This window comes from Pipistrellus hanaki (assembly GCF_964339955.1).
Source record: "Pipistrellus hanaki genome assembly, chromosome: 2".
Taxonomy (NCBI): domain Eukaryota; kingdom Metazoa; phylum Chordata; class Mammalia; order Chiroptera; family Vespertilionidae; genus Pipistrellus; species Pipistrellus hanaki.
Window position 1 is genome coordinate 93,137,362 of NC_140504.1, and position 20,434 is coordinate 93,157,795.

At 37.9% G+C, this 20,434-nt stretch overlaps 2 protein-coding genes across 4 annotated transcripts in view; both read left to right on the plus strand.

The window, feature by feature from the left end:
• USP25 (ubiquitin specific peptidase 25) overlaps positions 1–11,785 on the plus strand; it is a 176,388-nt gene extending 164,603 nt beyond the window's left edge. For all 3 annotated transcript variants that reach the window (XM_084875916.1, XM_084875917.1, XM_084875918.1), the window contains 3 exons: positions 1,494–1,617; positions 7,697–7,892; positions 8,177–11,785. In XM_084875916.1, coding sequence (XP_084732042.1) covers positions 1,494–1,617; positions 7,697–7,892; positions 8,177–8,349 — 493 coding nt within the window. In that variant the 3' untranslated portion in view covers positions 8,350–11,785. The remainder of the gene's footprint in view (positions 1–1,493; positions 1,618–7,696; positions 7,893–8,176) is intronic.
• Positions 1–20,434, plus strand: part of P2RY13 (purinergic receptor P2Y13) — a 403,762-nt gene that overhangs the window by 106,161 nt on the left and 277,167 nt on the right. The gene's annotated exons all lie outside the window — the stretch shown is intronic.

A 20,434-nucleotide genomic window follows, 5' to 3' on the forward strand; every position in this document is an offset into this window, starting at 1 on the left:
CACCGCCCCATTTTCCTGGCAGTTACCACATTGTAGTTGATAAAATATGGAACGAATTGTGCACTTCAATATAAAATTGGAACAAGATCATGACTTCAGGGCTATTCTCAGAGAGATAACTCAGATCTAAAAGACTAGATAAGAGTGTCATTCAGGGGAGACCTTTATAACAGGAAATTTAACAGCTCTAAAAGAAAAGGTAGATATGCCAGCAAACTACTTCAACTTAGTGACTTAAAACACTATTGTTGTTATTAGTTCTCATAAGTAAAACAAAAATTTTAGCTGAAATTGTGTCCATATTATTTCAGAATAAAGTTTCATAATCTTAGGTTTTCTCAAAAACAAATTCCTAGAAGCCATTTTTAGTAAATGTATAAAATGACTTTTTTTTTTCCCAGTCAGTTTCAGGGTGTAATTTGATTTGTCACAAATGCATTTATTTCCCAATAATTCTGTGCTTGACCATTGGAATATAGAATTGATAATTTATATCTAAATAGATGAAATTATATAATAAGCATTAACACTTATTGGCTGTGTATCCGAGAGTTTTCTTTATATTTCATTTTTTAGGATGTTCCATTTTTCTGAATTAATCTATATAAAGATATGTTATGATTGGACAAACTAACACAATGGACATATCTTAAAATATCTTTAATATTTCAGTTTTACAAATATATATCTGTATGTATTTTTCCTGTAGTATATTAGGAGAAGGGTAATTATTTCATAGGCAAATATAACACTCAAACAATTTTCCTCTCCTTTTTTTAACGAGTCTGAACTTCATAATATCTAGGTTTAATTAACATAAATTAATATTACTTGTATTAAATATAATACAAGGCTACACTTTCAGCCTCTTATGTTAGTGTTTTCTCTTGTTTCTTTGCATCTTGCTAGGGTTTCCATGTTTTTCTAATCTCCCTTGGATATTCTCCCCACAGCATGAAGTTTTTCTCAGCAACTAGAACTCTGCCTGTGGCATAGAAAAACCTGACCAAATAGTCACTGAATGAATCAATGATGTGGTTGAAAAACAAAGTAACGTTCTTTCTTCAAACAAAAATGACATTCTATTAAAGAAGTAGTTTATTGACTTTCACAAGTCTTAGTTTTGAATTTAAATGAAAGACATCAGAAAAATGAATCCCAAAGCAGACAAAAGGAACTACCTGAATTCATAAATTATGGCCTTTTCTCCCTGTTTTTGTTTGTTTTGTTTAGTTTATTTGCTTTTTGTATTTCACTTTTAAGACATAACTATCTCGTGGTTTCATATGTGCCTGTTTTTATTTTTTGTTACTTTTATTTTATTTTATATGCCTGTTTTTCAAAGCCAGGCTCTCATTCTTCCAGTGCGTCAGATGATAGTTTTTATTATAATATTGTTCTGTTAATCAAAATGTGTTTATTTAAATTGTTTTATAATTATAATTGGCTTTTATATGAAATACTAATGCTATCTATTTCTTATAATTTTTAAGTTATATAGATTCCTTGCTGTACCTTATCTGTGCTTATCAGAATAACAAAGAACTCTTGTCCAAAGGCCCATACAGAGGACATGATGAAGAGTTGATATCACATTATAGAAGAGAATGTTTACTTGTAAGTTGAATGTACATAATATTTATCTACTTTATCTTTTTTTCTTACATTGAGCAAATTTTCCAGACTCATATATAACTGATTGACTTTATAAACTCTGATGGGATAAGAAGTTGGTAATGTCTATTATCTGGGTTTTATGTGTGTCTGTATGAGAAATTTAACAACAAAAATAAGGGCTCTTAAAATGGGAGAATAGATTCAATTTTTTTTCCCTTATTTTTTATGGATCCTAACTATTGCATGTGATAAACCATAAATGTTTTTAAAATGGGATTAGAATGATTACATTTTTATATTTAGATTTCTTCATCACTCTACCACTCTTTTGGTGGGAAAGGAGCGGCTGCATAGAATTTGAGTAATTAGTATTTAAACCTCTCTCCTAGCTAAAGATAAATTGCACTAGAATGATATAAGTTTTATATGTGTCTGTATGAGAAATTTAACAACAAAGATAAGGGCTCCTTGCTCATCTGTCCCCTGGCTTAGCCAACTGGTTAAGCGTCATCTTGGGTCACCGGGCCCCCTGAGTCCATCTTCTGTACTGGGAGACTGCACTCCAGAGGAGCCCACCACGACGAAACAAAAAACTTCTTTGGAGTCAAAAGAAAACTTCAAAGTAACACCACAAAATACTTGTTTAGGAGCCCTATGGCAAAAACTATAGTATGTATTTCTAGGTTTGTCTAGATTTTCTATTTCATCTTAAAAACTTAGCTAAAATAGGATGGATCCAAGATGGCTGCACAGGTAAACACCTAACCGCAGCCGCACACAACAATTTCAATGGAATACAACTAAAATATAAAATGAACATTGCCCAGAGCAGGTAGTCGACTGACTGAAAATTCTACAACAAGAAGGAAAGAGAAAACCAGAAGGAAAATCAGAGGAGCTGAAAAAGCCTAAGGTACGGGGACATGCTGTGCGCGTGCGGAGAGGACGGAGCCAGAGAGGAGGTGGAGGCTGAGTACCTGGCTGGCGTTCCCTAGCAGGAAGGAAATAAAAGCCCCAGACTGGGCTGAACCCCAGAACCGGCAGCGCTGAGCCCCAGTTCTGGGCCAGACCCTGGGGACCCAGGCTCAGGCAGGGGGAGACAGGGCTGTGAGGCGAAATCCCAGGGGAGTGGCGAAAAGCGGAGCCCCCGGAGTCGCGCACATAGAGTGCAGAGGACGGAATGTTGACTCTGATGCTGGATTGCCCTGTCAGGAAGGAAACAAAACCACCGGCTGTGCTGAGCCCCAATTTCAACTGCTCTGAACCTCAGTTCTAGGCCAATCCCTGGGGACCCAGGCTCAAGCAGAGGGAGACGGGGCTGTGAGGCGGAGTCCCAGGGGAACGGCGAGGGGACAGTCTGTTGACTCTGATGCTAGACTCCCCTAGTGGGAAGGAGAAAAAAGCTCCAGATTGGGAGGAACACGATGAGGAGCAGGAACCGCTGCCGGACACCAGCCAGCCGGGCGCCAGCAAGAAGCCGGTCGACGGGGCCCCCGGGGGGGGGGGGAGGGGGTGTGCCACTGAGCCCTCAACCGCTGAGCGCGGGCCACGGAGCCGAGGCCGGGGGCTGCTTTCTGGGCAGCGCCGACCCCAGCAACAGGCTGAAGCCGCGCAGGAGGCCGTGGAGAACAAAGGGGTGCCGCAGGCCAGCCTGCTGAGCTTCCAGGATGAGGAGGAAGAAACTGAAGAAATTTTCAATGTGAAGAAATCAAAAGATAGTAAAAGATAGTAAAATTACTTAAGAAAGAATACAAAGAAGATCTTAAAAAATCGAAGACTAAGACAAAACTCAACTCAACAGCCAACATTACAACATAAATGCGTTTAAAAAAAAAATTAAAATTAATAGGACAGAATGTTGGAACGGCTGCGGCCAGGCCCAGAGTGGCCAGGCCCAAGGCAGTGGCAGCCAGGCCCGGAGCAGCCAGACCGGGGCAGTGACAGCCAGGCCTGGGGTGGAGGCGGCCAAGCCCAGAGCAGCCAGGTCGGGAGCGGCCAGGCCTGGAGCATCCGGGCCCAGAGCAACCGGGTCGGGAGCAGCCAGGCCCGGAGCAGCAGCAACCAAGCCCGGATCAGCCAGGTCAGGAGTGGCCAGGCCCGGAGCGGCCAGGCCCAGAGCTGCTGGGCCCAGAGCATCCGGGTCGGGAGCAGCCAGGCCCAGAGCAGCAGCAACTAAGCCCAGAGCAGCCAGGTCAGGAGCGGCCAGGCCCAAAGCAGCAGCAGCCAGGCCTAGAGCGGCCAGGCCCTGGAGCAGCCGGGCCCAGAGCAGCAGCAGCCAGGCCCGGAGCAGCCAGGCCAGGAGCGGCCAGGCCCAGAGCATCCAGGCCTAGAGCAGCCAGGTAAGGAGCAGCAGCAGCAGCCAGGCTGGGAGCGGCAGTGGCCAGACCCTGAGCAGCAGGTTGTGGAGCAGACCAGAGCAACAGAGGCCAGGCCCAGAACAGCTCGCTCCTCGCCTGCCCATGCCCCAGGGCTGCCTCTCAGACATGGCTGGAAACTTTTGGGGGAAACTGAGGGTCTGCTGAATCAAGTGATGAAGGCTTAGATTTGGATGTGTTGAGTTATTATAGTGCTGGGGTGTTGATCTGTGAGTGCCTTGTGTGGGGTCTGGATGAGGTTGGTTGATCTATTTGGAAATGTCTTTTGTGTGAAGTGTATCCTTGGGCATGTGGAGGTATTATTGATTTGAGAAAATGCTAAGTAACTGATTTACTATCTGAAAAATTTAAAGTTCTGAAAGTTTAAGGTCTCTTGCCAAAAAGAGGTTTTAAAGTTAACACCTTAATTTTAGTGGAGAAAGGGGAGGACAAGCCCTTCCCACCCAGAACAGGTAATCCAATTCCAACCAGCAGCTATCTTTAAACAATGAGTTCATTTACATTTGAATGGCTATACCTTTTGATAGCCTAAGGGCAAGTTTACATGTAAACAAGTTTGCTTCTCAATTCCCAGGGCAGGAAAAACAAGGTTTAAAATTATTAGATTTTAAAATTTATTCTTAGAAGTGTAAAAGTTTATTAATTAAAAAAAAAAACACAACAACAACAAGAGAAAAAAAAGGAGATTGAAAAACCTGATGAACAATATTAGCTGTTGATTGTACGGGAGGGAAGTGGACTGACAGTTATCGGGAGAAAGGGGGAGTGGTGGATGCGGGAAGAGACTGAACAAAAACTGCACCTATGGATGAGGACAGTGGGGGGTGTGTAGGGGGCGGAGGGTGGGGAGGCAACCTGGTGGAGGGGGGAAGAAATGAGGAACCTTTGTAATAATATGAACAATAAAGATTGATTTAAAAGGAAAAAAAAAAAAACTTAGCTAAAATAGAAATGTCATTTTCACACTTGTGCCCCAGCAGGAGTGGGACATGCCCTTAGAGGTATATGTAGGTGTGCTGATATGTGCAGAACAGCCCATTTAAGATATGGGAACCAGAATGCAGGTTGCAATTTAAAGAAGGCTTTTGGTGTAGTGCAGTATGGGGAGAGCGCTTATCTTGCTTTCCTGCTTTTCCTACAGAGCCTTTAGCTTCTGCCATCTTTGCTTTAGGTTCCAACTTGAACCTGTGAAAACTGCAGAGTGTAGAGTTTTCTAGACCATAGAAAAGGGAATTAATTTCAGTGAAGGGGGGAAAGGCAGCTGCACTTTGTTTTCTACTACTTTATTTAAAAGCATAATCACATGAAAACAAGTCATTTTCTATTATACAAAGTGTTCTGAGACTGTTCTTACCATAGATCAAGGTATCTGAGGTCTTCCTTAGTGATATCATTAAGAATATCAGAAAGTGTAGAACCTTCTTTAACAGTCTGAAATAAAGACAAATACATAGGAGGTAAGCATCCTGTCTAATAAAAGGATAATATGCAAATTAACTGTCACTCCAACACGCAAATGGCTGCCCCTATGTGGACACAGGATGACTGCCATAAAATGTCCAGCAGGGGAGGTCATTTGTGGGTGATCGGGCCTGCAGGGGAGGACAGTTGGTTAGGACCAGGCCTGCAGGGGAGGGCAGTTAGGGGTGACTGGGACAGCAGAGGAGGGCAGTTGGGGGTGATCAGACCTGCAGGGGAGGGCAGTTGGGGAGGACCAGGCCTGCAGGGGAGGGCAATTAGGGGTGACCAGGCTAGCAAGGGAGGGCAGTTAGGGATGACCGGGTCTGCAGGGGAGGGCAGTTAGGGGGGGACCAGGCCTATAGAGGAAGGCAATTAGGAGCGACCAGGCTGGCAAGGGAGGGCATTTGGGGGTGACTGGGCCTGCAGGGGAGGGCAGTTTGGGGGGACCAGGCCTGCAGGGAAAGGCAATTAGGGGTGACCAGGCTGGCAAGGGAGGGCAATTGGGAGTGATCAGGCCTGCAGGGATGGGAAGTTGGGGAGAACCAGGCCTGCAAGGGAGGGCAGTTGTGGGGGACCAGGCTGGCAAGGGAGAGCAGTTGGGGGTGACCAGGCCTGCAGGGGAGGGCAGTTGGGGGTATCAAGCCTGCAGGGGAGAGCAGTTGGGTCTACCAGGCCTGCAGGGGAGGGCAATTAGGGGTGACCAGGCTGGCAAGGGAGGGCAGTTCAGGCTGGCAGGGGAGGGCAGTTAGGGGTGACCAGGTCAGCAGGGAAGGGCAATTGGGGGCAATTGGACTGGCAGGGGAGTGGTTAGGGTGTGATCAGGCTGACAGGCAGAAGCTGTTAGGGGCAATTAGGCAGGAAGGCAGGTGAGTGGTTGGGAGCCAGCAGTCCTGGGTTGTGAGAGGGATGTCCGATTGCCCATAAATGGGCAGTCGGACATCCCTCTCAGGGTTCCATATTGGAGAGGGTGCAGGCTGGGCTGAGGGATACATACCACCACCACCCCCCCCCCCCCCATGCACGAATTTTGTGCACTGGGCTTCTAGTCTGATAATAATAGCATATGATTGTTTTGGGGGGTATAAATTTACCTTTTCAATAGTATTTGCATCTGTTCCTTGCATTTGCAATCAGTCTACAAGTTCTTGATATGTTCTCTGCCCACAAGATAATTCTGGGTTCTCTGTAGTAAATATAAGTTTGTTTTATTATATATTGATGGGTAACAATAAAACTTCAACAGTGACAAGGAAATAAACTATTCCAGAATGTAAAAAAAAGAAGAAATAATATAGTCTTTGTTTTTGAAATTCAGCTTAAAACTATAGTTATTTAAAATCATATTTATCATGCTATAAACATAAGATTTTAAACATAAGCCCTTAAATATTATAGCTCTTATTTTACCTGAATTCCTTATCAGTTTTTTATGTCTGTATTTCTTATCCTTAAGGATTTCTCAGTTCTACTAGGTTAGGGATCAGCATACTTGTCCTGTACTCCAGCCTGTCATTTGTTTTTGTAAAGTTTCATTTGAAACATAACCATACTCATTTATAATTCATATGTGGCTGCCTTTGTAAGACAATGGCATGGCTGAGTAATTGCAGCAGAAACAATATGGCCTCAAAGCCTAAAGTATTTCCTGTCTTGTTCTTCACAGAAAAAACTTACCAGTCCCTGTTTTCTGTCTTAATTACTTAAGTACTATTGCATCTAGAACAGTTTCTGGCACATGCCTTGAACTCAGTAAGAATTTTTTGAAGAGATAAATTGTTTATTTTTACATTTTTGTACCAAGGAATATAGCTTTTCTTGTTCAGTTGTCATTTATGGAGACATGATAAAGAGTTTTTCAAAATTAATATGGTGTTTAAATTTCTTTCTTTTCAAAATTATTTTGAGTGCTTATTAAATTTTAGTATTGGGGGAAGTTCACCCCTGGAGAATAAGTAAAAATTGGCCCCTGTAGTGATGATCAATATAAGCTAAACACAAATTTTAAAAGCATGACAACAATATTTTCCTACTTTTTTTTTTTTTTTCCTTTTATTTCTGTTGTTATACACATAGCTTTTTCTAAGAGATTTTCCATGCTAGAATAGTTTGAGATTATTTTTCCTGGTTGCCATTAGTTCTAATACCGTTTGTGAACATACTTATTATATCATCTTCAGTATTTACACTTAGAGGTATTTTATTACATTAAAAAATAAACCTGTTCTTTTTCTCATTGCATGAAGAAATTAAATGAGCAAGCTGCAGAACTGTTTGAATCTGGAGAGGATCAAGAAGTAAATAATGGTCTGATTATTATGAATGAGTTTATTGTCCCATTTTTGCCCTTATTATTGGTGGATGAAATGGAAGAGAAAGATATACTCGCTGTGGAAGATATGAGAAATCGATGGTGCTCTTATCTTGGACAAGAAATGGAATGTAAGTTTAAATAATGCTAATGGATACCTGAGTTGGTTGGAATTAAAAGCAGTTAATATAAATAATATATTTTTTATATTCTGTAATATTCACATTATTTTTTTCTTATTTACAAACTAAGCTATTAACTTTCATTTGTCTTTTTATCTCTTCCCTCAAGATGATAATTATTTTGTATATTTTAAAATGAATCATCAATTGGCCACTACAAGTTAATAAGTTACCTTAAAGATAATTTCACTCGCTCTCTATCTTTAGTTAACTCTAATTGTTTCTGTTTGCAGCAAACCTCCAAGAGAAGCTGACAGATTTTCTGCCAAAACTTCTCGATTGTTCTACGGAGATTAAAGGATTCCAGGAGCCACCGAAGTTACCTTCGTATTCTACACTTGAACTGTGCGAGAGATTTGCCCGAATCATGTTGTCCCTCAGTCGAACTCCTGCTGATGGAAGATAAACAGCACACACTTGCCCTAAACACACTGTGTAAACTTTTTTTCAGTTTTTAACCCTTGCCTTCCTGTCACAGGGTTTGCTTGTTGCTGCTATAGTTTTTAACCATTTTTTTATTTTAATGACTTCAAAATACAAAATGACTATACAGACTTTAGCTGAACTGCAAACAATAAAGCTGGGAATCGCATGGCTCTCAGACTTTTTCTTAGCCAGCTCTCCTGTATAATTACAAATCTGATTGATTGTATCATTGAAAAACCATGTTTTTGCAACCTTTCTCTTACAGTATTACTGCTTTTATCTTTATCCACATTGTTCCATTGAGTCTGGATCCTTCCATGACTGCAGCCATTTAAGTGTTCAACACTGTGTACGATACATAACATTTGGTAGCTTGTAAATGGAATTAAAGAATAAAGTTTTATTTATGGCTACCTATGTGTTTGTAAGCAGGTATATTGTATATTAGTGTGTTATTTTAGTTTTATAAATGAATTTTGGGGATTAAGAGTGGGTGATGAGTAGATTAATAGACTTTTTATTTTGCTCTAATGTTAACAAATTGGAAATTTACTAAATATTTGACACTTAAATATATATATATGTATGTATTTTTTACTAACTAGTTAAACTTAATATGGCACCTAAACTTGTTTTGAATTCAAATCAGGTTTTCACTTGAGTGACTAAGTCAACTACACTGAAACTTTTAACCTTTCTTAGATTAACCTTTTATTTTTTTATGTATTTACAAACAATATAGCAAGGTGATTATTTCAAAAGATACCATAAAATATACTTGAATAAGGGCTATTTACTAGTGAAACTTATAAAAAAACATATGTATATGTACACACAATACATACACATACACATATATTCTTCATAGTGGAAGACAATGTTTTGCATTACAGAATTATTCTATTTTTGGTAAATTGTATACTACTTTAATTGAAAATGTTCTCTGCTAATCAGTGCTGTGAAAGAAGTTGCTATTGTTGACCTAGAATTTATGAGTATCTGACCTGCTTTTATTTACCACCTTTTCAATAAGGAAGAAGCTGTGGGACATTTTATAGATGGAGCTTCTGTTTAAGATTAATGAAGTAACATTGTGAATCGAAATCAATGCATTAAAGGTAATCATGTTACCAACAACCTATTTTTGAATTTATAAAATTTCTTTATGACCAATACTTCGTTAGCTTAGTAAAACATATCATTATACTGCGTGTATATTTGTTATGGCGCCGCCAAAAGTGCTCTGTGTAAGTGCCTCTCAGATCCTGGACAGAGGATGAGAGAGGAATATTAAGTTGTTCTAGGATGCTCCTTTCAAAGGTATCAGTATGATGCTAAGGCATTAATGACAAGGATCTGGTACTGTTTCTGTTTTAAATGTAGGTTTTGCATATCGTAGCTCTCCAAATGTGTTTTGATTCAGATTTTATATTCTCCACTTAAGCAGAATCTGTGTTCTCCATTGGTTTTCAAGTCCTGTCAAAACCTCAGGAACTTTATTTGTATTATCTAAGCTTTTCTAAATTATCTGCAGTATTCTATGATATTCTACCATAATGGTAAAGTGATCTGTGTTTATGTGTCTGACTATTGAGACACAACACTCTCAAAACGCCATGTGGAAATTTTTCCTTTTATAACCAATATCCAGAGAATCATGTGTGGCTCTTGTGCCGAAGGTAAGTTTTTTATTATTATACTTGCTTTGTACTTAAAAGCCGGTTTATTTATTCCTAGTAATAAACCTGAAGTACTTATTTACAGAAGTGACCTTTTTCAAGAACTGGAGAAATTACTTGTTTTTATATTGGCTTTAATCTTTAGGTCAGCAAACTTCCTTACCTTATTTACTGGGTTAAATTAATTTATAGGCAGTAATTTAAAACTTGGAACTTCATAAAACTGTTGTCTGTGACAGATTTTACTTTTATTTAAATGACTCTTATTTTGATTATGATAGTCTTCACTCCTCCAAAAGTATGTTTTGCAATGATACAAGGCAGAATTCAAACAGATAAAAATTAAGACTTGTTGGAATTTCTTATAAACATAGGGTGTAGGGAGGCTGTGATCATGAGTGAATCTATGAGGCCCCGCTAATACTTTCCAGGTTCATTAAAATACTATAATGACCACACACTGAATCACTTCTCAAACTGTAATCTCAGACCAGCAGCTTCAGCAACATCTGGGAAATGTAGAACTGGAAATCATGAGTCCCACTCCGGACTCCTGATTCAGAAGCTTCTCGAGTAACCTGTGTTTTAACAAGCCCTTCAGGTGCTTTCTGATCTGCTCCAATCTGAGATCCACAGAACCTCAAGTCAATGCTTTTTAATTTCAATTTACTTGGGATCCCCTGTGTGTTGGAAGATTTTCCTATGTCCCTCACTTGTAATTTCAAGGACATGACTAAAAATGATTTTGCTTAGTTTTAGGTTTGAGACTAAGGTGGATTTTCTCCTTTATCTGATTCTCCACAAGGCCACTGTCTTTATAATTCATAATTGCTGAATCTGCCTCTGGATCCCCCTGCCCTTTTCCAAAAGTACAATCACTCCAATGCTTGGGGAAAGTTAATTAAAAAAATAAAAAATTACATCATTAAACAAATTAAACATGGTTTAACTTTATTCAGGTTATATGTATTAGTTAGCTAGGCCTGCCAAAACAAAATACTTGTGGCTTAAAAAGCACATTTATTTTCTCACAGTTCTGGAGTCTGGAAGTCCAAACTCAAGGTGTTGACAGGTTTAGTTTCTCCTGGAGCCTCTCCATTGCTTGTAGACTGCCTTTCTTTGTGGGCCCCTCTTCTTAGAAGAATACCAGTCATATTGGATTAGAGCTTCACCCTAATTTAATCTTAATTGCATCTGGAGATAAGGCATTTAAAGAGATAAGGCATTTAAAGAGGTAGTCACATTGTGGGTAAGGGATTCAACATATGAATTTGCCGGGGGCGGGGGGCCGCAGGGAAAACACAACTTAGTCCATAGCAATATGTGATGACCCAGTTCATATCTACTTTCCAAAAACAGAAATACGATTTTCAGCCTGAACATTATAGTTCTATTCTTACATCTGCTTTTTTGTCTTCTAACTTTCATTTCTCTAAAATCTTTAGTAGATATAGCAGATCAATTAGAAAGTGCTCACAAAGTATTCATCTAATCAGTGTTTTTATTGAACAAACCTTTGCCAAATGAATGCAGTAGTCCATGATGACTGGTCCTTGTTCATGTGTTTATTTCATCAGGTTTACTTAACATTGTGTCACAGGCCTGTTTCTGTTTTGCTAGTGTTTTTATTCTTACCTACTCCCCATCCCTTTTTTATTCCACCCCCACCCTGGAGGTACTACTGTTATTATTGTGGCCACATATTTTCCATGTTTGCATAATGTTATACAGTGTATACACCACATAAGCAGTATTGGGTTTTTTGAGAGGGAGATGGAATAAGATACCATCTATTTTCTCCTTCCCCCTCCAGCCCGCCTTTTTCTAATTAGCTTTGAAAGAGGTGACAATAAGGATGACTGGTCCCTATGACTCGAACTGACCCCTAGCTGGTAGAAGCTCAATGCAGGAGCTGTCCCCTGGTGCTCAGTGTACTCCCACAGCCAATCTCCCTTGGCTGGTGGCCAGTCAACCTCCCATGGTCCCTTCCCCCACACGAATTTGTGCACCGAACCTCTAGTCAAATATTAAATAATACACTAATAAAATTTAAATGAGGCATGAGTGACAGACTATACACAATTGAATACAAACATGCATATGCACCAGAATTTCAAAAATTCTTATTCATTCCCTACACAATTCTTCTCAATGACTATTTCAAACCTTCACTACCATCCTCAGCCTCCTATCCATTGTCAGCTCCAGTAAGAATGAGATAATGTTTCTTTTGCCTTACTAAGACAATTGGGGACATTGGGTAGGATCTTCCCCTTCAAATTTCTCCTTTAAACCTGTAAGTTTAGATAATCAGGATTTACTAAGGGATGAACATTATTGAAAATCCAATGTAATGAGGAAAATATAAATTAAATGTATAAAATGAACTTATAAATTTAAATTACATCCATTATTTTGGGACATAATTTTGGGACAAAATTAATTTTTTAAAAGTTCTTTTTTTTTTTTTTTGCCTTGTACTAGCCCAAGCATCTCAAACTTATGGTCCGTGGGCCACATGCAGCCCATAACAAATATTTTTGCAGACCAGTAAATATAACAGTATGTAAGGAACATTTTAATAAAAATTTCATAACTTGATTCCTATATCATTATACATAATTATTAATAACAAACTACAATATTCACTAATGATTAATTACTATAATCATGTTGCATTCATTTCCCTTACCTTAAGATGCGCACCATTTCTCTCTACTGATATTAGCAGCGAATATTTTAGCAGCCAATTGCCACATCATTAGTCTTGAACTCACTTGTTTGGTGTGCCCAAAAGAAAATATTTCACTTTTGGAGAACAAGAAAAATAGGTTTATTTGTGTTATGCTTATTTGTGCAGTTCTTTAGTGTCTAGTAAGTTAATGGTCAAGAAAAAAATATTAATTTTTATTAAAATGTTCTGTTACGTTAATGATTACTCTTTTATTTCAGCCCTTCGTATTCAGCATGTCTATCGAAATAGCCTACATTTCTGTGAAAATTGGAGCTTTTGGTTTTTTTCAGCCCACATAAACTTAAACTTTGTTTATTTGGCCCGTGTTAGCATTTGAGTTTGACATGCTTGTACTAGCCCATGGTCTGTACATCAATTTGTCCTTTAACAGCTGGCCCTCGCTTCTTCATTAATCTAGTGCTAGACTAGTATTTCTTACCCTGGCTGTGTATCAGAAGCAGGTGAGAAGCCTATCATGTGGGTTCCTAAAAGACTTGAAAGTCAGACCATTTGGTAAATGCTCCCCCAACATCAGTTCTAAGAATCATCTGTGGCCCTACCATGAGAGACTAATAAAACCTAGCTCAAGCGTTCAGGTGAAGGAGTTTGCTTTTCACATTATTGTATGTCACAGGAAAGGCATAGGGTTAAGTGTTCTGCTTGGCTGCCTTAGCCATAAGGCCAGCTTGCTTTGGTATGTGTTCCAGCCAAAGCTGCACTCCAATGTTTTCAGTCTTGAGCTCACCGGACTTCTCTCTTCTGAGTGGCTTCAGGGTGCAGGCTCTAGATCCAGATGCTTAGGTCCAGATCCTGGGCCAGCGAGCTGCAGGTTGACCTTCAGAGAGCTCAACCTTTCTGTACCTCAGTTTCTCAAAATGGAATTACACTATAACCCACCTTGTAGGACCCTGAAAAGATTAAATGGGGTTCTATATTTATAAAACACTCCGATAATCTCTGCCACAGAGTGTTCATAATTGTCAGCCCATTTTACAGTTTGTCACTTGATTACTCCTGTTCCTGATTTTTAGAATCTGTACCTTCTTGAGATGGGCTCTTTTGAGCTACTTTCATTCCTGTCTGCATTCCTTGTCATTTTCTTTTCTCTGTTCCCTAAATATCAGTTGTCAAGGCCCCTTGTAACTCTTTACCTTTCCTGGGTGGTCATTTCTACTACCTTGTCTTCCTGCACTGCCTACACGCCGACTCACAGATCATGTTTCTAAGCAAACCTTCCCTGTGAGTTAATTTCCAATTCTTCGTCTAACGTATAGACTTGGATGTTTCACAAGCATTTTAAACTTAGCAATCCAAAACAATTCCTTACTTCTTCCGAAGCCTAATTCTCTTATATTCCCTTCGTTAATTATATAATAATCTAGAAATTGGAAATTATTTTCAATTATTTTATTTCCCATGGATTTCTAAGTTGTGAACAGGTCAAATATTTTAATAGTTGCTCATCCCTTTTCTTCATTGATCTCTCAATTTGGACAAAGTGGATTTAGCCCCCAGTGGCATCTATATTTAATCTTGTCCCTACAATCTGTCCTACACATTGTTGGCAGAATAATCTTTCAAAGAGTTTTTGCATGTTTGTCTTCCATTGCTAGACTGGGCTTCTTTAGAGGAAGATAATATCTCTGTGTTTTGCCTCCCCCGTAACTTTGAAGATGTCTGGCAACTTCATAGTCTTGCAGGTTCTCCAGCCCTACAGTCACCTTAGACCTCCATTGTCCAACCCTTTAGCCACCAGCCACATGTAGCTACTTAATTTAAGCCAAATAAAATTACTTAGGCATACTAGCCATATTTCAAATGCTTAATAGCGCATGTGACTGTTGCTATCACATTGGACAGTGTATTGTAGGACATTTCCATTATTGCAGAAAGTTCTATTGGACAGAGCTGCCCCAGACCCTTACTAACATGGACATTTTCCTCTATTAGTACCCCTGGAACATTAACACTGTCCAAAGTGCTAGTCTGAGCAAATTGGCCTTTAACATTTGTCCTTTTATCTTGATCCTGCCATTACCACTTCACTACATCATATAGAACATCTGACCAGAAACTTAGAGCTCCAAGTCCCCATGCAGTTGCTCAGTCTGAGGTGGTTCACCACCTCTCCACTCTTGCTACTTCTGAGGGATGCAATGAAGATAGTTTTAGAAGATATTAAAGTGGTTGAAGACTGGAATGAATTGATGCTATTAGGTCAACACTGGTAGAATTGGCAAGCAAAGACTAGGAAGTAAATATTGTTTTTCTGCATTCCAACTGTAGAACTTACTGGCAGAATCTAAGTGGATGCAGCAAACAGGACAGGAAAGTGCAGTTTGCAATCCCAGCACCAGCATCACAGAGCTGAGGATACAAGGGGTGGAGCTGAATTGGAACTGAGAGACAATAGGGAAAGAACTAACACACTAGTTCCTATCAGAGATTCCTTCTTATCCAAAGGTTAATCCCTAAAACACTAAATATTCAGCAATTTATGTGTAAACTGTCTCTGGGACCTCAAGAGTAAATGCACTAGTTCTAATTGAAATCTTGTTGCTATGTTCTATCAAATGAGATCTTTTAATGGTGGCTATTTAATGCTTTATTTTTAAAATTAGCAGTGGAGGGATGCTTTATAAAATGAATTCATACCCATCTATACATATTTTTTTGCATGCATACCTCATGCCACATAATCTGCCAGGTAGTACATATATAAAACAAAGCTTATGTAATACGACAAAAGTAACAATCTTTCCAAATGCATCTACCCAGAACTACATACTTACCATGTTTGTATTGATGCCTCAGGACATCTTTCTATAATTGTGCACATACACACACAGGCAACTATATGTAAGCTGTTTTCATAAACACAAAGTATAATAAATGTGGGCATATTTTAAGAAAGTGTGTATGGATTTACCTGTCTTCCCTTTAGTATTTGATTCAAAGGAAAATGTACTATAATTTATATAATGTAGAGCGCTACTTATATCTACGTGTATATTATTTTATACCTTTTGTTTTTCTGCTTAATTTATAGATGTATAATTTCTGAGCTACTGAGTATACCAATTAAAAATGTTGAACTGAATTGTCAGACTGTCCTTCACCAAAGCTATTCCAGTTTACATTGCTGCCACTAGTATGTGAGAGTGTGTTTCTTCACAAGTTCAACAACATAGAATGTCATCAGTCATTAAGATTTTTTCAGTAACAGCCAAAAGCTTATTGTGTTATTTTTATTATTAGAGTGAAATACTTCAATGTTAATGGCTGTTTGTGTTTATTGTATAGCTACTTTATGCCCTTTGCATTTTTTATTGTGGGTGTTCATGTCTATAAATTTGCAGTAATTCATGTTAGAAATAATTAATCTTTTATTACATGCATTGCACTTTTTCTGTCATTTACTTTATTATAATATTGTTTCATGACTTTTTATTTTTAATCAGATCTGTTGATCTCCTTTATCATGCCCGCCTTTGATATCATGTTCGAAAGAGTTTTCCCTGTCCAATATTATAAAAATACCTGTGTTTTCTTTTATGTTTATGACTGTTTTTTATATCAGTCTTTAATGCAGTTAAAAATTATATTAAGATGTGAGGTAAGCATTCACAAATTTCTGCCAAGATTATGTCTAATACATTTATAAAATAATTCTTTTTCCTTACTGATGTAAAATGTAATCTTCATTAGATAATAAATTTTTATATTTGATAATTATATAAACACTCTTCAGTTCCATTTGTTTTTATCTATTCACTACCATTGCTAATTTAATTACTATTATTTTAACATTGATTTAAAATATTTTATATGTAACATACATGTTTTCCTATCACATATACCGTTAATATTCATTTTTGCCAAAAGTTTCTGTACTCTTACAAAAAAAAATTTAGAATTATTCAATGTCCTTTCAAATAAAAATCCTACTGGCGTCTTTATTGCAATTGCATTGACTTGCACAGATTGGTATGCAGAGAATTATGGCATCCTACACTATTGAACCCTCCTCTCTAAAAAGAATGTTGCCTGACTTTTTATTATATTTTTATGTCCCTCAGAGTTTTAAAATTATTTTCATTTGTTTTTAATTCTAGGTATCTCGATGTATATTAATGTTTTTGTATTGTTTATGGATGTGCTTTTTTCAACTTTGAAAAAAATGTTCCTATTGGAATATTACTGATACAGAAACAGTAGCTATCAAACTTTTGATCTCAGAATTACTTCACACTCAAAAACTATTGAGAACCTAAATGAACTTTTGTTTGGGCCAGTTATATCTATTGCTATTCACCATATTAGAAATTGAAACTGTAAAAATGATAATTTTAAAATAACATTTAAAAAAAAAAACATACATTTTAAGTGAAAAATAGCAAAATTTTCTGCCTGATCTTTATTTTGGAAGTTGGTATTTTTAAACCAGAGGCCTAAGACTTGAAAGGAAATGAAGTAGTAGTTATAATTGTCCCCACCCCTTTCAGTAATTATAAAAATTTTGCCATCCTCACACTTTCACAGAACACATAACTTAAAATTTAGACTAGCAATCATTAAAAAAAAAAAATGGATTACTGAAGTAATACAGCAGAATCATTTTTCAAAGAAGTAATTTAATTTCTTGGAAAAATAAAAACCAAATTTAACAGTTTGGAAAATCAGTATGTCTTCAGTAGTCCTTGAAATTTATTGAGCAAAAAATGGGGGGCGGGGGGAATGAGAACTCATGGACATGGACAACAGTGTGGTGACTGCGGGGATAGGGAGTTGGTAGAGTGGAAGAGGATATTGGGAGGGGGGAAGTGATGGGAAAAAAATGAAGATACCATACAAAAAAAGAAAGAAAGTAAGAAGGAAACTTCCCTTTGGGGGTTGTACTTGCCATACCTCATGTTTGAAAATTTTTCCAGGAAAGTTACCTTATGCTTCACTGCTCTCAAGTATTTCAACTTTGTACTATCCATTATCCGAACACTGAAAAGAGTTGCTTTATGTATTTTTATCCAGATTTGTGGACAGTGATGGCAGGAAAGTTATTCTGATACCAGCTGTTCCTTGATGGCTAAATCAGAGAAGTCTATAAATCTTTTAGATGATAGCATAGGGGAGTACCTTTATGATCTTAAATTAAAAATGGATGTCTTGACACAGAAAACTCAACATGAAGGAAATTTTTGACCAATGTAAACACATTAAATTAAGCATTCTATCCGGCAAAAGATTCCCAGAGGATAAAAAGATAAAGCAATGTGGTAAGAAAAGATATTTGCAGTAAGCAAGAGCACAGGCAATAATAGAACTAAACAAAGAATGGGCTTAAGTGGGATGACAAACTCTAAAATGTTCCCAGATCCATTTTTAAAACAACAAGGAGAGCTAAAGAAAACTGTAGACAGAATTTTCAGCAAATTAAGTGACAAGGCATTCTCATGGATCCAAAAAAATGTAAGTGAACAGAACCAAATTACAGTCAAACAATATTTTGGTAAGACTTTGTCAAGATTAGCAGATGTAAGGAGGTAGCAGAGTTAAGAAAATGGAAATTCTCTGTGTCCTAAGATGCCCAGGAAACAGAAATTACTGATAAATTTTGACAAAATAAGACCCCAATCTGATTGGAATTTCCTGTAAGTAGGTCTGAAAATAAGACAAAACTGGGAGAAGTTTTAGTTTGGGATTATGAGTACAAAAGAAAATGTATACTACAATGTTGCAAAAAATCAGAGGGTGTTGAGGCAGCCTAACCTCCAAGGAAATTAAATGCACCAAAATAAAACTATTTCAGAAGGCCAGAGACTATTCTGGGGAGGAAAGCTGCTGGAAAAAATTCAGTTAAGATGAACCTAGTGCAAAACGCTTTAATCATCTGACCTACATAAATCTCTATTCTTACTGATGTATGTACCATAATGCCATTCCTGCATCCCTAGGAATTTTATCAGTTTAGTAGATACAATGTCCAAAATATCTGAAATACCTGAATGTATTGTTTTCCCCAATGAATAGTCATCTTGGCAAATGGACACAAGTACTTTAGGCAAGGGTATAGCAGAGTACGGATACTTCTACAAAATTGGAACTTTCTCAAAGGGACTAGTTCTTCATTTCAGTGGCTCTGGAGCTGCAAACTGACTCGACTTGGAATTGGTTGAGGGACCATGACTTCACTTTGGTGGTTCAATTCAGATTTTCATTCATCAGATTTACAATCTTTTCTTCTAATGTAAAAGTGGGCTTGAACAGGGGCTTTACAAAAAAAATATATCAAAATGACTGTTAAACATGAAAAAGTGCTCAACCTCAGTAATCAGGAAAATGCAATTAAAACCACAGTGAGATGCCAGAAAATGCCAACAAGATTGGTAAAAAAAAAATTAGCATTTGGCACTATCAAATGGTGGTGAGGTGTGTATGTATGTACCAATAGAATCACAGATTACACTATGGGTACGTACATTAGTGCAACCACTTTGAAAAAGCATTCAGCGTTATTTTATCTGAAGTTATGAGTGCATTACTCAGTAGTTATTAGTTTTCCTAATATGGGTGCATGTTTATCAGTTTGCACATACACACTGTTCTTAGAAGCATTGTTTATACTAGCAAAAACTAGAAGCAATCCAAATATCCAACAAGAGTAAACCTATATTGTAGGACATTCATATAATGGGATACTGCACTGCATTAAAAAGGAGCAAACAACAGTTGCATATATATTATAAAGATAATACTGAGTGAAAAAAGCAAGATAAAAGTATATAGTATAATTCCATTTATTTACTGTTTAAGAAAACTAGGTAAAATTAAAATATAGCAATGTATTCATGAATGTTAACAACAACAAAAAACAAAGATTGCACATAAGTCCAGGTAATGGTTACTTCTAGGAGGAAGGAAAGGTGTATGATTTGCATGACCCTGGACTTGCTTCCAATTTCATATGATTTGATATGTGTTCATTTTTTGTATGTATATAAGGTTGCAGTTGGAGTTGTAAGTTTGGATCATGAAGCAGAATTTTTCCCCTAGAGACATAAATTTAAGAATCATCAGCTCTGAGGTGCAGTCGAGGTCAAGGGAATTCCTGAGATGTGATAAGGTTATGTAAAGAGAAGAGAGAAGGCCCCAGGACTGAGTTCTCAAGAGAATTAAAAGGTGCTCTGTTGGAGGAGAAACCAGCAAAGGAAATAGAGAAGAATATCAGATGAAGTAGGAAAGAGTCTTCATCCAAGACAAGATAATTTTTCTAAAACTAGAAAGTGGTCATCTATAACAAATGCTTCTAAGTAAAATGAGGACAAAGAGTAGGTTATCTTGACAAGGGTAGTTTCAGTGGAGTGGTGGAGACAGAGGTATGTTGGAATGGCTTAGATTTCCAATAATCTGGCTGACCTCATTAACAAGAGAATTGCAGTCCTATATAATAAACAGCTAATATGCAAATTGACTGACAGCCAAATGACCAGTCGCTATGATGCACACTTACCACCAGGGGGCAGACGCTCAAGGCAGATGCCCTGGTCAGTGTGCTCCCACAGGGGGGAGTCCCACTCAACCAGAAGCTGGGCTCATGGCTGTTGAGCACAGCAGTGGTGGCAGGAGCCTCTCCTGTCTCCGCAATAGCACTAAGG